Source organism: Acanthopagrus latus, chromosome 4, assembly GCF_904848185.1.
Source record: "Acanthopagrus latus isolate v.2019 chromosome 4, fAcaLat1.1, whole genome shotgun sequence".
In the NCBI taxonomy this organism is placed as follows: domain Eukaryota; kingdom Metazoa; phylum Chordata; class Actinopteri; order Spariformes; family Sparidae; genus Acanthopagrus; species Acanthopagrus latus.
In genome coordinates this window covers 26,767,170-26,781,177 of record NC_051042.1, presented here as the reverse complement: position 1 = coordinate 26,781,177, position 14,008 = coordinate 26,767,170, and the positions used below count along the sequence as shown (strand labels likewise).

Here is a 14,008-nt window from a genome sequence, read left to right as displayed (position 1 = left end):
TGCGACGTTTGCTCAGTGATGCACCACTATAAGTTGGATAGGCCCAACACAAACTATAAAAGATGAATCTGTAATGTATTCATTTAAATGCTGAGGATAATCCTAAATAAGTGTTTTATGACCAATTAGATTCACTTAGAGGGCATTGTTGAAAAATTGTGTTTGAAGTTGAAATACTGTCAACTTCAAAGACAGCTTTGTACAACTTTTCTCTCTTCCAGCCACTAAACTCTCATCTCCTCCTTCTATGCCTTGCCTTTTCACATTCCTCCACAGCTCGTTTCAGTTTTTTCCTCTCTTCTCATCAACAAGGTTCCTCTGCTTTTCTCTCTTCTCCTCTCCTCTCTCGTTCTCCTACCATTCTCCCCTCAGCTTGGAAAGGATTTGGTCTCACAGACACTCAGCACGACTATCACCACTCCACCCAGGAGACCACTCATCTCTCCCTTCAACTCTCCCCCTCGCCTCCAACCTCCTCCCCCCCTCTATCCATCCATCTACCCATCTATCCATCCATCGATTGCCACTATTCCTGGACTCCTGTTATCCCACTCCTGGTCCAGCTCGGGTTTCCCTTCCCTTCCCACCACTCAGCTGTGTGTGTGTGTGTGGGTGTGTGTGTGTGTGTGGGTGGGTGTGTGTGTGTGTGTGTGTGTGTGTGTGTGTGTTATGCTAACCTCTGTATTTCTCCCTGTCTTTTTGAGTGTCACGTATAATTAATTATCCAATAAGCTCCAGCATGATGATCACATGAAATACAGATTCATTTTGTTTCTCTCTTATTGTGAGAACAAGACATTAATTTCCCAAAATCAATATGTGATCACTTTTTTCTACTAAAAATACTTGATTGCAGCACTTGAAACACACACACACACACACACACACACACACACACACACACACACACACACACACACACACACACACACACATACACAGATGTACTTTCCACTAAATGTGACTCAATTCCATGCTCATTAGTAGCAACAGTGCTCCTGCTGCCTAGTCACCTCTAAATGGCCTAAGTGGCCCAAGTATTGATAATCTATAAGAAATGGTCAATTCTATGAGAAAAGCTGACTTAATCAATAGCCAAATTACTCTGGTAAGAGGTAAGCTCTTTGCTCGTTCATTCTTCCATCCATTCAGTAAGTTAATCATTCATGTTATTAATGCAGAATTTTCTATATGGATACTTTTCAAAACATGTTTCGCAATATTTTTATACCTTAATAAACAAATGTTGGAGATGATGATGGAGAAGGGGGAGAGAGGGGTAGGGGACACAACATGCAACAGTGGTCCCCAATTGTAATCAAACAAGGGCTTTTCGTGCCAGTGATACATTTTTTAAACCCCAGACCACTTCTGAAAATTTTAAATGATATTTTTTAAATACACATAAAAAGTAGAAAAGTATGAAGCAACAGCGAGGACTGATAAACGATAATGCTGATTATAGTACAAACAGTTAGAAAGTCATATAGAGGGAAGGGGTGTGTATCTGCATGTCCATCCATGGGCACTTTCACTTCCACCTCTCCCTCTCTTTTTCCTTTATATTGGGCTATAAATGAGGAGACATGGTGCTTAATTTAGAACACACACTACACTATGTAGTCTGTTTAACTTGCTCTCTTCTCTTCAGTCTAGTCAGAGGAGTGAACAGCAAGTTGTGTGGCATAAGAGAGGTGGATTGTGCTTCTGTGTGTGTGTGTGGACACTAACTGTCATTGCAAGGTTTGATGTCGCTGGGTCTAATTGTCTTTCATGTGAACACGAGAGAGGGGTGTTTGGCAAGCACTGGGTAGAGAGAGAATGAGAGAGAGAGGGGACACAGAGGGAGAGGAGGGTTGATGGGACAGTACAGTGAGGAAGAGGGGAAAAGAGGACACATTGGAGGGAAAACAGGGAAAAGTACGAGTTGTCAGGTCTTAGTAATCATTTTTTTAAATCAGCAGGCAACATGCTGTCAGGGACATTTATTTTTCTTCCAATTTCATCTTATTCCCCTCTTCCTCTTCTGCCTGCCATCCCTCCTTGTTGGGGAGGTGTATTTGATTATTGTTCAGGGCTTTTAAAATATTTTGAAAATATTATGGTACACTTTAAGTCTAACTTGATCTTTTCATTGATAATGAACCTGAAATAAAACACTTCCCTTAAAAAAAGGGAGGACTTTCCACAATGCCTTTTGATATGCCATAGACAAAGCAGTTCCAGCTGCAATACACTGCCTACCTGGCTTTTGAACACTTGCCTCAACTTATGTCGGCAAGGGGAATTTGTTTAAAAAGCCTGGTAAGTAATGCAGGGCTGAGAATTAAGAGAGAAACTGCCACAGGTGATTAATGCACACAGAATGTGTGTAGCATTTTTTTCAGAGACACTTTGGGCCTCTCTGGGCCTCTCAAACGACCATGGCAAAAGAGAAAGAGAGACACATGGAGTAAGAAAAAAGCAATTCCCCTGTGCGTCCCTTTATGTGTGTCTCCATATGTGTTTTGTGTGCAAACTACCTCACTGTAGCTATGTAATAGTATGCAGCTGTGTAAAAACAGATCAAATAGCTGCCTAATGATACAAAAAACATGCAGGCTCATTAAAGACTAAATTTGATTTTGGATATTTGTTGTTTTGGTAAGAATAAGAATGAGAAATTCTGACTGCTTCAGTGCTGTTAGTGGTAGAGGAAAATCCCCTCTTGTTTTATGCCATAAAGCAGTGAACTTATGTGTAATTCAACCCTGTGTAAGGCAAAACGCTCTGTAAAATGATTGTGTTAATGATTAATTAATGCACATTTAAAGACTTTCTTCTCAATTGCTGATCATAAAGAGGGGATTCTGAAGGTGAGTGTAATTTGTCTTAAGTGCTTTGTTTCACTAACTTTAAGTATTATTTTAGGGAATAATTAAAGAAAACATGAAAAGACACTGTTCATACATTTCATCCCATTATCTTGTAAATACGGGACAAACACGAAGCCACCAAGATATAAAAACTAACAAAAAAGCATTAATGTTGTGAATATTCTGTGTCATTGGACCAAGTCCTCTGTGCCTGTATTAGTGTCCATGTCTTTGCTCGAGCAGTAGATTGAATGCACTTCCACATACCTCTATGGAAATGAAGTGACACACACACGCACAAGTACACGGTGGGACAATCAGGTCATTCCAAGGTAAAAGGACTTAGATATAGTGAAATATTCATACTTTAGATGTATCGTGCGTGTGTGTGCGCATAGGTGTGTGTGTGTGTGTGTGTGTGTGTGTGTGTGTGTGTGTGTGTGTGTGTGTGTCAAGCTCATGACTGCTACAAGCAGTTCGCTTTAATTGAGGTCCTGACGCCTCAAGCAAAATGCTTAGGAGAAAGATAAAACCTGCGCAGTGATGGGTAAACACACACGTAAGAACACACACACACACAATTGAGCACAATGCTGTTGACCTTAAAAACTAACTAAATAAAAGTTGGTTATCAGACATTACAGATATAGTGTGATGCCGGTCTCTTGCTGACCAGCGCCGATGAATGGAAACATTATTAATGTGTTATTAATTGCATTTTTACCAAAGTGGGGATCATGTAAATTAAGAGTTTCAGGGGTCGCAGGTTATATAACCTGTTACAAACTAACTTCCTCAAAATGCACAAAAGACAGCACAAAACAGTTACATTTGTATTGACATTGTCATCTCATCTCAAGTAGTTATATTTTTTAGTAGTTTGATTAGTAATACTTTTAGCACTCAACGAATTTTTGAAATTTTGAAGTTTTGAATTTGAAGTTTTTTTAAAAATGAAAATGCATTTCTAGGTTCTTAATCTTACATTGAATCTTAAAAGTCTTATAGAAAGTTACATACAAGAATAATATACAGTTAGGAATGATTTAAAAAATGCTACATACTGTTTAACATTGTGTATATTGAAGTAAAAAAATATAAAATTGCTGCACAAAGCTTACTCCAGCATTGAGTGTTTTGCTTTGGAACAGAGAAATTGTGAAACTGTAACAAGACATTCCAGCTCTTATTCTCAAGTCAAATCCAGCAAATGACTTATTGAATTTGTCATAACAGTATATTATACCTACTTTACATTTCTCTTGGATTCCTGCTGTAACTGAGACAGTTTAGCTCACTGTATTACGTGATTTGACTTGATTAACTGAATCAACTACAGGCCACCATAACTTAAGTCTCAGGAACGGTTCAGCTGCTGCCAGGACAGTTGCATTTGGCTGTCTGCAAATCTTAACAGAGGTCACACATTTTATAATAGACACTGAGTGTGCTATCAGCTGTAATGTAAAAATATCTGTACCTCATTGGTTTAATGTTAATCATACCTGTATGTGTGCGTGTGTGTGCACTTGACATACAGTAGATAAGCCCTCCGCACTAAAAGCACACGCCTGGTGGTACTTTGTCTGTATCAGAATGATAGATATTGAATGTTTGACTAAAGATATAATAACACACATTTGTACTTCACACAAATGTCCCTATGCCCGTGCTCTCTCTGTCTCTCACATACGCAGCTCTCTGTGGATAATAGCTGCTAAAAGCCCTGGAAAGAAAACAAACATCTATTCTTCTCTTCAGAGATCAAAATATTGGCCTTCATTAAATGGTTTATTGAAGATAGCTTTCTGCTTATTTAACACTTTGACTGGTTTCACTGATAACAACCAGTGAGGGAGGGAGAAAGTTGAGGCAAGTCTGTGTCTTTGTGTTTGCTTGTTTGCCTTTTACAATAAGTGTATATCTGTGGTCATATGTGCAATACGTGTGTGTGTACGTTCATACCTGTTTTCTGAATATGTGGTGTACGCACTTCTGTGTGTCTAATTAGTTTGTACTATTGCAGCCACAAAGTAGATATACTGTAGATAGTATATCTGCAGTTTACAGTGTTTGTGGTTTCCTGTGTTCTCTGCCCTTTAGCAGGTCTGATAACAGGTTCTTACTACAGCCAGGTGTCTGAACCTTATCAGGGTTTCTCTCTTGTTCCCTTGCTTTCTCTCTGTCTCTCTCAAAAACTAATGGATTACACAACAACATCTGTGAAGGCATGCACACAAGCGTATCCTGTAAGGCTAAACAATATGCAAAAATGAATAATTTTATTGCGATAATTGCAGTTTGAGTCACAATTTTAGTCGTTATGGTAACTTTTGCACTTCATGTTCATTTGAATAAAATGTAAAAATGATTATGTAAACTCTGCTGGGGTCTGTAGCAAACACGCTTGTATCTTATGTGAGGAGAATATAATTTGTAGGCTGTAGCATCTCTGTACTACCAAAATTTGTACCTTCAAATACTTTATTTATATCATCATGTGGTGACAGATTTGACCTTTCTCAAAAAGTTGCAGCTCTTGCGATTTGTATACAGAGCTTTGCAGTATTGTGATGTCGATAATAGTTTGATAAATTGTCCTGCCCTAATATCCTGCGTACATCTTTAGACCTAGAAGACCAAAAAGTACTGCGCTTAGAACTACTGTACTTTGCTTTTCTTCATCTTAAACACTTAATCCTTTCTCCAGCCCCTTCTTTCCTTTTTTGTTCTTTTTGTTACTTTCTTTCATTCTACCTCTTTTCCTGACAGTGCATCATCTCACCCTCTGTCCCCCCTTTTTCTTTCTCTTCATTACCCGACTTGTCCCAGCTCTTAAATTACACAATTTCCTTCTTTACCACTAACATTCCTATACTCATGATTCTTCCTCTTGCATTTGGATTCACAGCAATCATGTGTGAGGCCAATTAAGAAGCATTGTACTGTTCTAGTCTCAGCAGCAAAACGAGAGCACCAAGGATAGAGAGAGAGAGGTGTTCCCCTCCCTCCCTACTTTCCACCCACCTTCTAATCCCTTAAAAGCACTTACGAGATTGGCGCTGCCCGCCTCCCTCTGCCTGCTTGTCTACCCGTTGGTCGCCACAGCAGCTGATTGGAGGAATCGGGGCTCCTAATTGGATCATGAGGGTGTGATGCAGGCAACAGCAGCCACATTATGGGAAGCTGACTTTGTGCAGCGTAACCCTGCCAGGATGACCCCTTCCCTGTGTATGCAGGTGTGTGTGTGTGTGTGTGTGTGTGTGTGTGTGTGTGTGTGTGTGTGTGTGTGTGTGTGTGTGTGTGTGTGTGTGTGTGTGTGGGTTCAAACTGACCTCAATGTGACTAAGAGCCTCCGCTCATCAAGGCAGGCTGGCTGAGGCTGCAGGAGAGGATAGATTGATGAAGAGAGGATAGGAAAGTAGAAGAGCGGAAAAAGAGGAGAAAACTGAGTAAGAAAAAATGGAGAGAAGAAAGAGAAAGCAAAAGAGAGAAGAGGTGCAGAGAGGATGCAGGTATTAGCACAGTATTAAGGGCACTGCGCTTGAATTTTTCTTTTTTACAAATTTTCCCTTCCATTGTGACAGTAGGGGGTAAGGTAGGATTGATGACATGATGCAGTGAATTAATCCCCCTGAACTTTGTGCCTGTGCTCCGTATGAGTGTGTGTGTTGGTGTCTTTCACTTTGGTGCAAAGTGACTGTGTTGTCCGTTACGGTGTAAATTGATAGCGTCACTGCTCTTTGCCGCATTACGGGGAGCGTGGAGCTGTACATTCAGTTTCCTAACTGCATTCTATATCACACCATCATGCACACCTGATCCCACAGACCTAAATGATACACCGGCAAGAACTATCTCCAAGCCTTTTAACTTGAAACCTTGCTGAAACACACACACACACACAAACACACACACACACAAACACACATTTGGATGTGTGATAAATGTACTAATTCTATTAAAAAGTACATTTAACGTAATTAATGTTACTGTTACTTTACTGAGTCTTTGGTCAGCTTTCATATCAAGTTTAATATGAAGTTTTGATTTCTGCTTTTTAGGTTTTATATATGTTTTTTTCCTTGTAAATCCAACCACACTGTAGTTTAAACGCTGCTTAGATCTCTCCATCGTTAACACTCTCTATTAACTTTTTACAGCTACAGCTTGGCCAGTTTGAATTTTGGTCCCATTGAACTTCGTGTTTCTTGTTTAGTTTTTCTGTTCTTGACTTGACATTTTACTTACAAAGATAACCGTAACATTTCCCAATTATTCATTATATAATTCAAATAAATGTAATGGCATTATTCTTGCGAGACAAATGGAGAGTACGTTATGTGTAGTTCTGTTTGCTCTTTAATCTGAAGGTTAATGGCAATGAGTGGAACCAAAGTCAGAAAAAGATTTCGGTTGATGAAATCCTTCTATGAATATTATTTTTCCTTCTGTCTGGTATTGTTTTGTAAATATGTTCCTGCTTTCTCTCCTCTGTCCTTCTGGTAGCCGTGACTTCAGAAACCAGCTCATTTTAGCACAATGGGACATCCCAGTGAATATTGGTGTGTGTTTGTCAATGTGTGTGGCCATGTATAGATGTGGGTGTGCAAGTAAGTGTGGATTTGTGAGCGTGTCTGACCATGTTTAGAGTATGTGCACATGTCTGCAATCATTTGTGTACGTGTTGGTTTTGGAGAGATGTGCGGGTGTATGTAAGATGTGTGCGCGTGTGTGGTGTGTCAGTGAAGTGCCGCAGTACAGCAGGGGCGTCTGATCCCTCCACCTTTTAAGAACATCAGAGGGTGTGAAAAGCACTGATTGCCCTAACCGCTCTCATTGGGACTCAAACCCCCGGCTTAGTTGTGCTTGAGCGAGTTTGGAGAGACAAGAGAGGGAGAGAGAGAGAGGTGTGTGTGTGTCTGTGTGTGTGAGGGAGAGGGGAACAGGGGAGAGATGGGGGAGACAGGAGAGAGAGGGAGGGAGTGAGTTTGGAGGAGTGATGGAGAAGGAGAAAGGAAATCAGGGTTAGCAAGGGAAAGAGTGAGTAAACAAGCAGATTCGGAGAGGGACGTGGTCAGAGAACAAGGCATCGGAGGAGAGGGAGAAGAATGAAAGAACATGGGGCAGTAGGAAAGACAGGGGAGAAATGGTGAGGGAGCATGCGAGTTAGAGAAGTCATGAGCAGGAACTTTTTGACAGACAGAAGTTATGAGTGGCTTGTTCATTACCTCTTCTTCAAATCTAACACATCAAGCTGCTTATTATTATTATTAAGATCACAGACATTTAAACTTAGTTCATGAATTCATCAGGTGATGAGCTATAAACAGAAAGCAGACCCTTCTAACAATATTCTGTTTTCATGATGACAGAAGTGAAGGTATTAAATATGCAGAGTCAGACAAGACACCTGTACAATAATTCTGCCTTAAAGTTAATGTGTAGGAGCAAACCTCACAAATCTCATTTTGATGACCAAGGTCAAGTCTCGGGTTGGAAAACCTGTTAAAGTGTCTTCAGGGAAGGCAGTGATTCCCTGCTGGCTTCTGGGTGGTTATATGGTGTTTGAACCTTTGCTCTGTTGCTCCTGTTGTATCACTTTACTCAGGCTCAAAATATGAGTTAAGAGCCGCATTTTATGATCAACCTGCTTTAAATAAATAAATGAATTTAATCCGTTTTAATGTAAAATCAAAGTGGCTGGGGGTTAGGGTGGCTAGTCAAGTGGCTGGATAATCTTCAACTTTGACCAAATATATACCACAATATTTGGGTGAGTGAGTGAAGCAAATCTATCAGCCACTTGCTGTATTTTTTTTTCCAGCATTTGGCTGGTGGCTAGTGGTAGTTTTTTGGGTTTTTTTTACAAGGTCTTGTATAGCAACTGTGTGACATAAATTCTTGTTCTACTGTAGATATTTAGTAGACATGTGGATGAAAGAGACCTTTTATAGTCATATCTCTTGCAGTTCATGTACGTTTCAGTTCTCTCTGTCTGTTCTCCTCCATATTAAAGAAGCAGCTCTGAAGTTAGATTTCCTCTGTGTGTATAACACTAGTGAATGAAAGAGTGCACATGCATGTGTGTGTGTGTGTGTGTGTGTGTGTGTGTGTGTTGCTATGCTCAATGTCATCTAGGGGTTAAACGCAGTGTTGACTCTGTAGAGTAGAGTGAAGCACGAGACCCGTCGACTGATATCCACTGACATTCAACACATTAAGTCCTACACACTATCTACACATGGTAAAAGTGCTGTTTATTCTCCGCTGCCAGCTGCATAAAGATACAAGCAACAAGCCTTCACCCTAACTGGAGTGTATTTTTCAGTGACCTTCACAAGAAAAGCATGCAGTGAGGGGAACATAAGAAGTAAATATGATAAAAATATAGTAAATGCAGAGGGAAAAATGTGTTTTCCCATTTACACATCAGCTTGTTTCCATTTATTATGGTGATGAGGATTCATGATGATATATTTGTTAACCAATAACATGGCATTTTCTGTTTAATTTGTTGTTCTTATTCAGGATGACCTTAACATAACTTGGATTTCAAGGAGATAAGGGACAGGGGAGTGCCCAAAACAGGAAGCCATAGGTAGGACTAGCTGGTGAATTGGATATATCTTAAATTTTTATTTGTATGTATTATTATGTATGTTTATGAATGCCTATCGCTGTGCCAAACAGCAAGAACAAATACAATCTTGTCAACATGAGTTGCAAACAGAAAAGGAAGGAACAATAGAGAGAGGAAACACACACATTAAGACAAAGCCATGTACTTACACAAAGCTCACACACACTAAAACACACACAGCATGGCCCAGTAGATTTATATGGGGCAATAGGGTCTTGGGGTCAGATATCCAGGGGTAACCGAACGCCTGACCCGCTGGTTTGTTTGGGAGTTCTAGGGCACACAAAAAGCACACACGCACACACACACACACACACACACACACACACACACACACACACACACAAAGACACAGGCTGGATATGAACTCATAACTGTAAATGATGTTAGATTTAGGGGATGTCTTGATACATTAATACATGTCTGAGTTTGGTGATGCAGACCTTTAAAAAAAAATCATCAACAATGGTCAGATAGCCTCAAGAAAAATACACAAACACACACACACGGACACACAGATGCATCAGGGTGGGGGTCAGGTGTGGGGTTAGGCTGTGAGGGTCTCTAATAGGTTCCCCTGACACATGAGGTGTCAACAGTGGAGACAGAGATGTCATCACACACACACATTGGCACACACACATGAACACACTTAAAAACACAAAACCATACAGCCACACGTCATGGCCCAGTGTCCAGATGTAATATAATGCAATGTAAGGACACAAAATTGCCAAGATTACGTAAAAACTGAAATTGAAAAACAGTACTGCGTGCTCAGACAAACACACACCTTCATCACAATACATACATACACATTTAAACACAAGTCTAATCACCTGCTTTTGTTCAAGTGTTTATACTCTTAAGTTTCTCAATTTTTTACACCGCCCTCCTGGCTGTTTCATCCTCTAAATAATAATAGGACTGCTAATCTCTTACAAGCTGCACTGTGTAGTTTTTGGTGTTTGTGTTTGTGTCTCTTGTGCGAGCTTCTATGTGTGTTCATGTATGAGATATATATATATATATATATATATATATATATATATATATATATATATATATATATATATAGTGTATATAGTGTATATATAGTGTGTGTGTGAATGCATGCTTGTGTGGTTCTTATTTTTGAATGCATGTGTCCAATATTTATGTTTTTGCACGTGTGTGTATGTGTGCTTGTGTGCACATGTGCATGTGTCGTTATGGATTGCCAAGTTGTGGACTTGACAGGATCATAATTACGAGCAGTGATGAAATCTTCCAAGTGTTTTCTCCCTGCATGGCTGCTTGTGTCTGTGTGTGTGTGTGTGTGTGTGTGTGTCTGTGTCTGTGTAATATTTGTCATCTGTGGCAGCACGCTCCCTGTTAGCACACAGTAACCATGATCGCACCTCTATCTTCCTCTAATAGGACCACGACAGAGGGACAGAGAGCAAAGGAAGATAGATAGAGAGATGGACAGAGAGAGGGATAGAGAGAGGGATAGAGAGACTGACAGACTCTGCAGGTACGTGCAAAAAACATGAGGAAATATTCCCTTCTTTTTCATATAAAAGGTCTCCTTAAGAATTCCCCACAGAGAAGCTTCTTCTCCGTAGTTGGTGTTCCTCTGATAATGTATTGCAGTCAGTGAGTGAGATGTCTTAAGTGTGTGTCAGACACGCACCCCTTCACCACATAAAGGCTTTTTCCCTCCCTTCATTGGTTTGTGATCCAACCCTACCTGCCACTGTAGTCAAATCAGAGAGAGAGAAGATGGAGGAGAAGAAGAGGAAGAGGAGGATGGAAAGAAAGGGAGGAGGGTCTGGAGGGGTTAGGAGAGGGTGTGGGTGGTGAGGGGCAGGGGAGAGAAGAAGATGGAGGAAAGATGAGAGGAGTCAACAGAGAGGGGGTGAGTGAGAGAAAGAGAGAGAGAGAGAGAGACGGGAGGCGCTCAATTTGCCATCACGGGTGCAACGGGGCAGAAAGTATCCAAGAAAGAGGATGAGTGTGCGTGTATGTGTGAGTGTGAGTGAGAGAGACGGTGAGTGAATGTTTATGCATTTGTGTGTGTGTGTGTGTGTGCGCGCGCGCGCGCGAGTGTGCGTGTGTGTCTAACAAGGGAGAAAAGACAACTCATTTGAATGTCAGATACAGGGAAGTGTGGCATGCAGGGAGGGAGGGATGAGGCGAGGAGGGATGAGAAGAATGAATATGGATTACTGGGATGAAGATTCTATTATTTTCTGCCCGTTTCTCTGATCTCTTTGTCGCAATGCTATAGCCCCTCTGTGTGTGTGTCAGTTTGTGTGAGCGTGTGTGTTAAAGTATGATAGAGAAAGTACGGGTCTGCGACAGAGAGAACGTATTTGCTTGTGTGATGTCTGTATGTGTTTGTAGTGCTGTGTGCATGTGTGTGTGAAAGAGTTTGACAACATGTCCACAGCCAAAATTCATTTGACAAGAATGAAGATGAGAGCGTGTGTTGGTTTGAGAGTATTGCGTAAGGTTCTGGATGGATAATAGACTGGAACCCAAGTGTTGGCTTTTTCTTGTTTAGTGACATCATAACATAAGCATTTGCCTATGAACATATATACATATTATGTACTTACCCATACTCATAAATGTTTGTCTGCATACACTCACCACACTTTGCAGAACTTAATTCAGCCAGCTATTGATATTCTTATTAAAAAAAACATTCTCATTCTTGCAAATTTTGAGCTTGTGTTGTTTTGGTGTTTGAAATGAAAGTCAAAGTGATGACTTAATACACCAGTTGTATTCACAAAGTGAAAACATGTGAAAATAAAGAGTAGAGAAGACTAGGTGGAGCAGAGGTACAGAGCCGTTGTTCGGTGTCAGACAGCTGCTGTTCACCAAGAATCTCTGGAGGAGAGGGGCAGTGGCAGAGCTGCTCTGATCCAGAGCTGTTCAAAGGCTGGGGAAAACTTTAGAATGCATTTTTTTAAAAACCTTCAGGATTAAAAAAGTGGATTGGAGTGATTTTGGAGTCCATGCTGCCTCTCTCTTCTATTGCTTCTGCATCTAGTTAGACCTCTAAAATCAGTTTCTACGGGGGAAGCAGGTGAAAAAAAAAGTGATGATCTCCATCTTTCGGTCACTGTTTCCTTCTCTTCATTTTTATGTTTCATAAAACAACTCCCTCCTCACCATCTTTTCCGTTGATGCATATTGCTTCTCCTCCCCCACTCTCCACATATTATCAATCTCTTACTCTTTCTTTCTGTCTCTTGCTCTCTCTTTCTCTCTCTCTTTCTCTCTACGGTTGAGTGGTGAGCAGACAGAAGGAGAGAGAGAGAGAGAGAGAGAGAGAGAGAGAGATGTGAGTCTCGGCCAATTTGTCCTGACACATAGAAATGCTCAGGTGGGAGAGAGGTGTCAAACAACTGAGAGAGAGGGAGCGTGAGACAGGTTTGTTGGAAGGGGGGTTGGAGACATGCGGTTGGAGACATGTAGAGAAAGTAACTTATACATAAATTGCAACATTGTTTAAATTGTGTAGCCCAGTTCAGATTTGACTGTTGGAAAATTTGTCAGAATCCTCAAAAATTGACCAATTTCGAGACAAGGGGAAGTCGAGGGATAGATATACACATTTGTGAAATGTTAAAATTCAAATAAAAACAGAGTGAAAAGAGAATGTAGAGGGATGAGAGATTGAGGGGAAGGTGGAGAGAACGAAAGTGCTTATATATGAGGCAGGAGAGAGAGGCAGAGGCAGGGATGGCTCCCGGGGCGTCCCCCTGTGATAGTGGCATGTTCCCCTCGTGTCGCAACAAGAGAGAGAGTGGGATCGACAGAGAGAGAGATGTCTAATCTTAGAGGGTAAGGGAGCGTGGACTCCCCAGGGCTTGTCGTGCTCAGCACCTTGTTAACCAGACATCTCTCTTTCCATCTCTATTTCCATCTCTCTTTTCCACCTTGCTCATTCTCTTGTTTCTCTCTCTCTCTCCCTCTTCTCTTTTTGGTTCTCTGTCTCTTTTTTGTTAGACAGGCAGGAAGAATCAGGTCTTATCTATCTATCTATCTATCTATCTATCTATCTATCTATCTATCTATCTATCTATCTATCTATCTGTCTGTCTGTCTGTCTGTCTGTCTGTCTGTCTGTCTGTCTGTCTGTCTGTGTCTATTTCTAAAGAGATGTGAGCAGTTAGCGTTATTTCATTTGCTTGACAGTGTGTGTGTGTGTGTGTGTGTGTGTATGGGCCCATGCACGTGTTTTCCTGTTGTCAGTGCATTGTCAGGTTAAGGAAACTCCTGTCTCTGGTTAATGGAACATCAGCCAAGGTTAACACAGAATGGCAGCTAAGTCTAAGCAAGCACACATACACACACAAACACACACACACACACACACACTAGCAGGGTAGTTGCCATTCTCAAAATCTCTGGAGCACGTCTTGTTGTCTGGTGTCAACAGCAACCACAATGACAATAGTTCAGGTAAATACAGGAGGGCGCATTGTTGCATTTGCTAACAGGCAAGCCCCAT

The 14,008-nt window shown here is 40.9% G+C and overlaps 1 protein-coding gene across 8 annotated transcripts in view; it reads left to right on the top strand.

Annotated features, from left to right (window-relative positions):
- esrrga (estrogen-related receptor gamma a) overlaps positions 1-14,008 on the top strand; it is a 121,642-nt gene that overhangs the window by 16,124 nt on the left and 91,510 nt on the right. For 3 of the 8 annotated variants that reach the window (XM_037096177.1, XM_037096179.1, XM_037096176.1), the window contains 2 exons: positions 9,387-9,456; positions 10,918-11,014. The exons of 2 other annotated variants lie outside the window; for them this stretch is intronic. In XM_037096177.1, the coding sequence (XP_036952072.1) occupies positions 10,962-11,014 (53 nt within the window). In that variant the 5' untranslated portion in view covers positions 9,387-9,456; positions 10,918-10,961. The remainder of the gene's footprint in view (positions 1-9,386; positions 9,457-10,917; positions 11,015-14,008) is intronic. 3 more of the 8 variants (XM_037096180.1, XM_037096178.1, XM_037096185.1) reach the window with 2 other exon arrangements.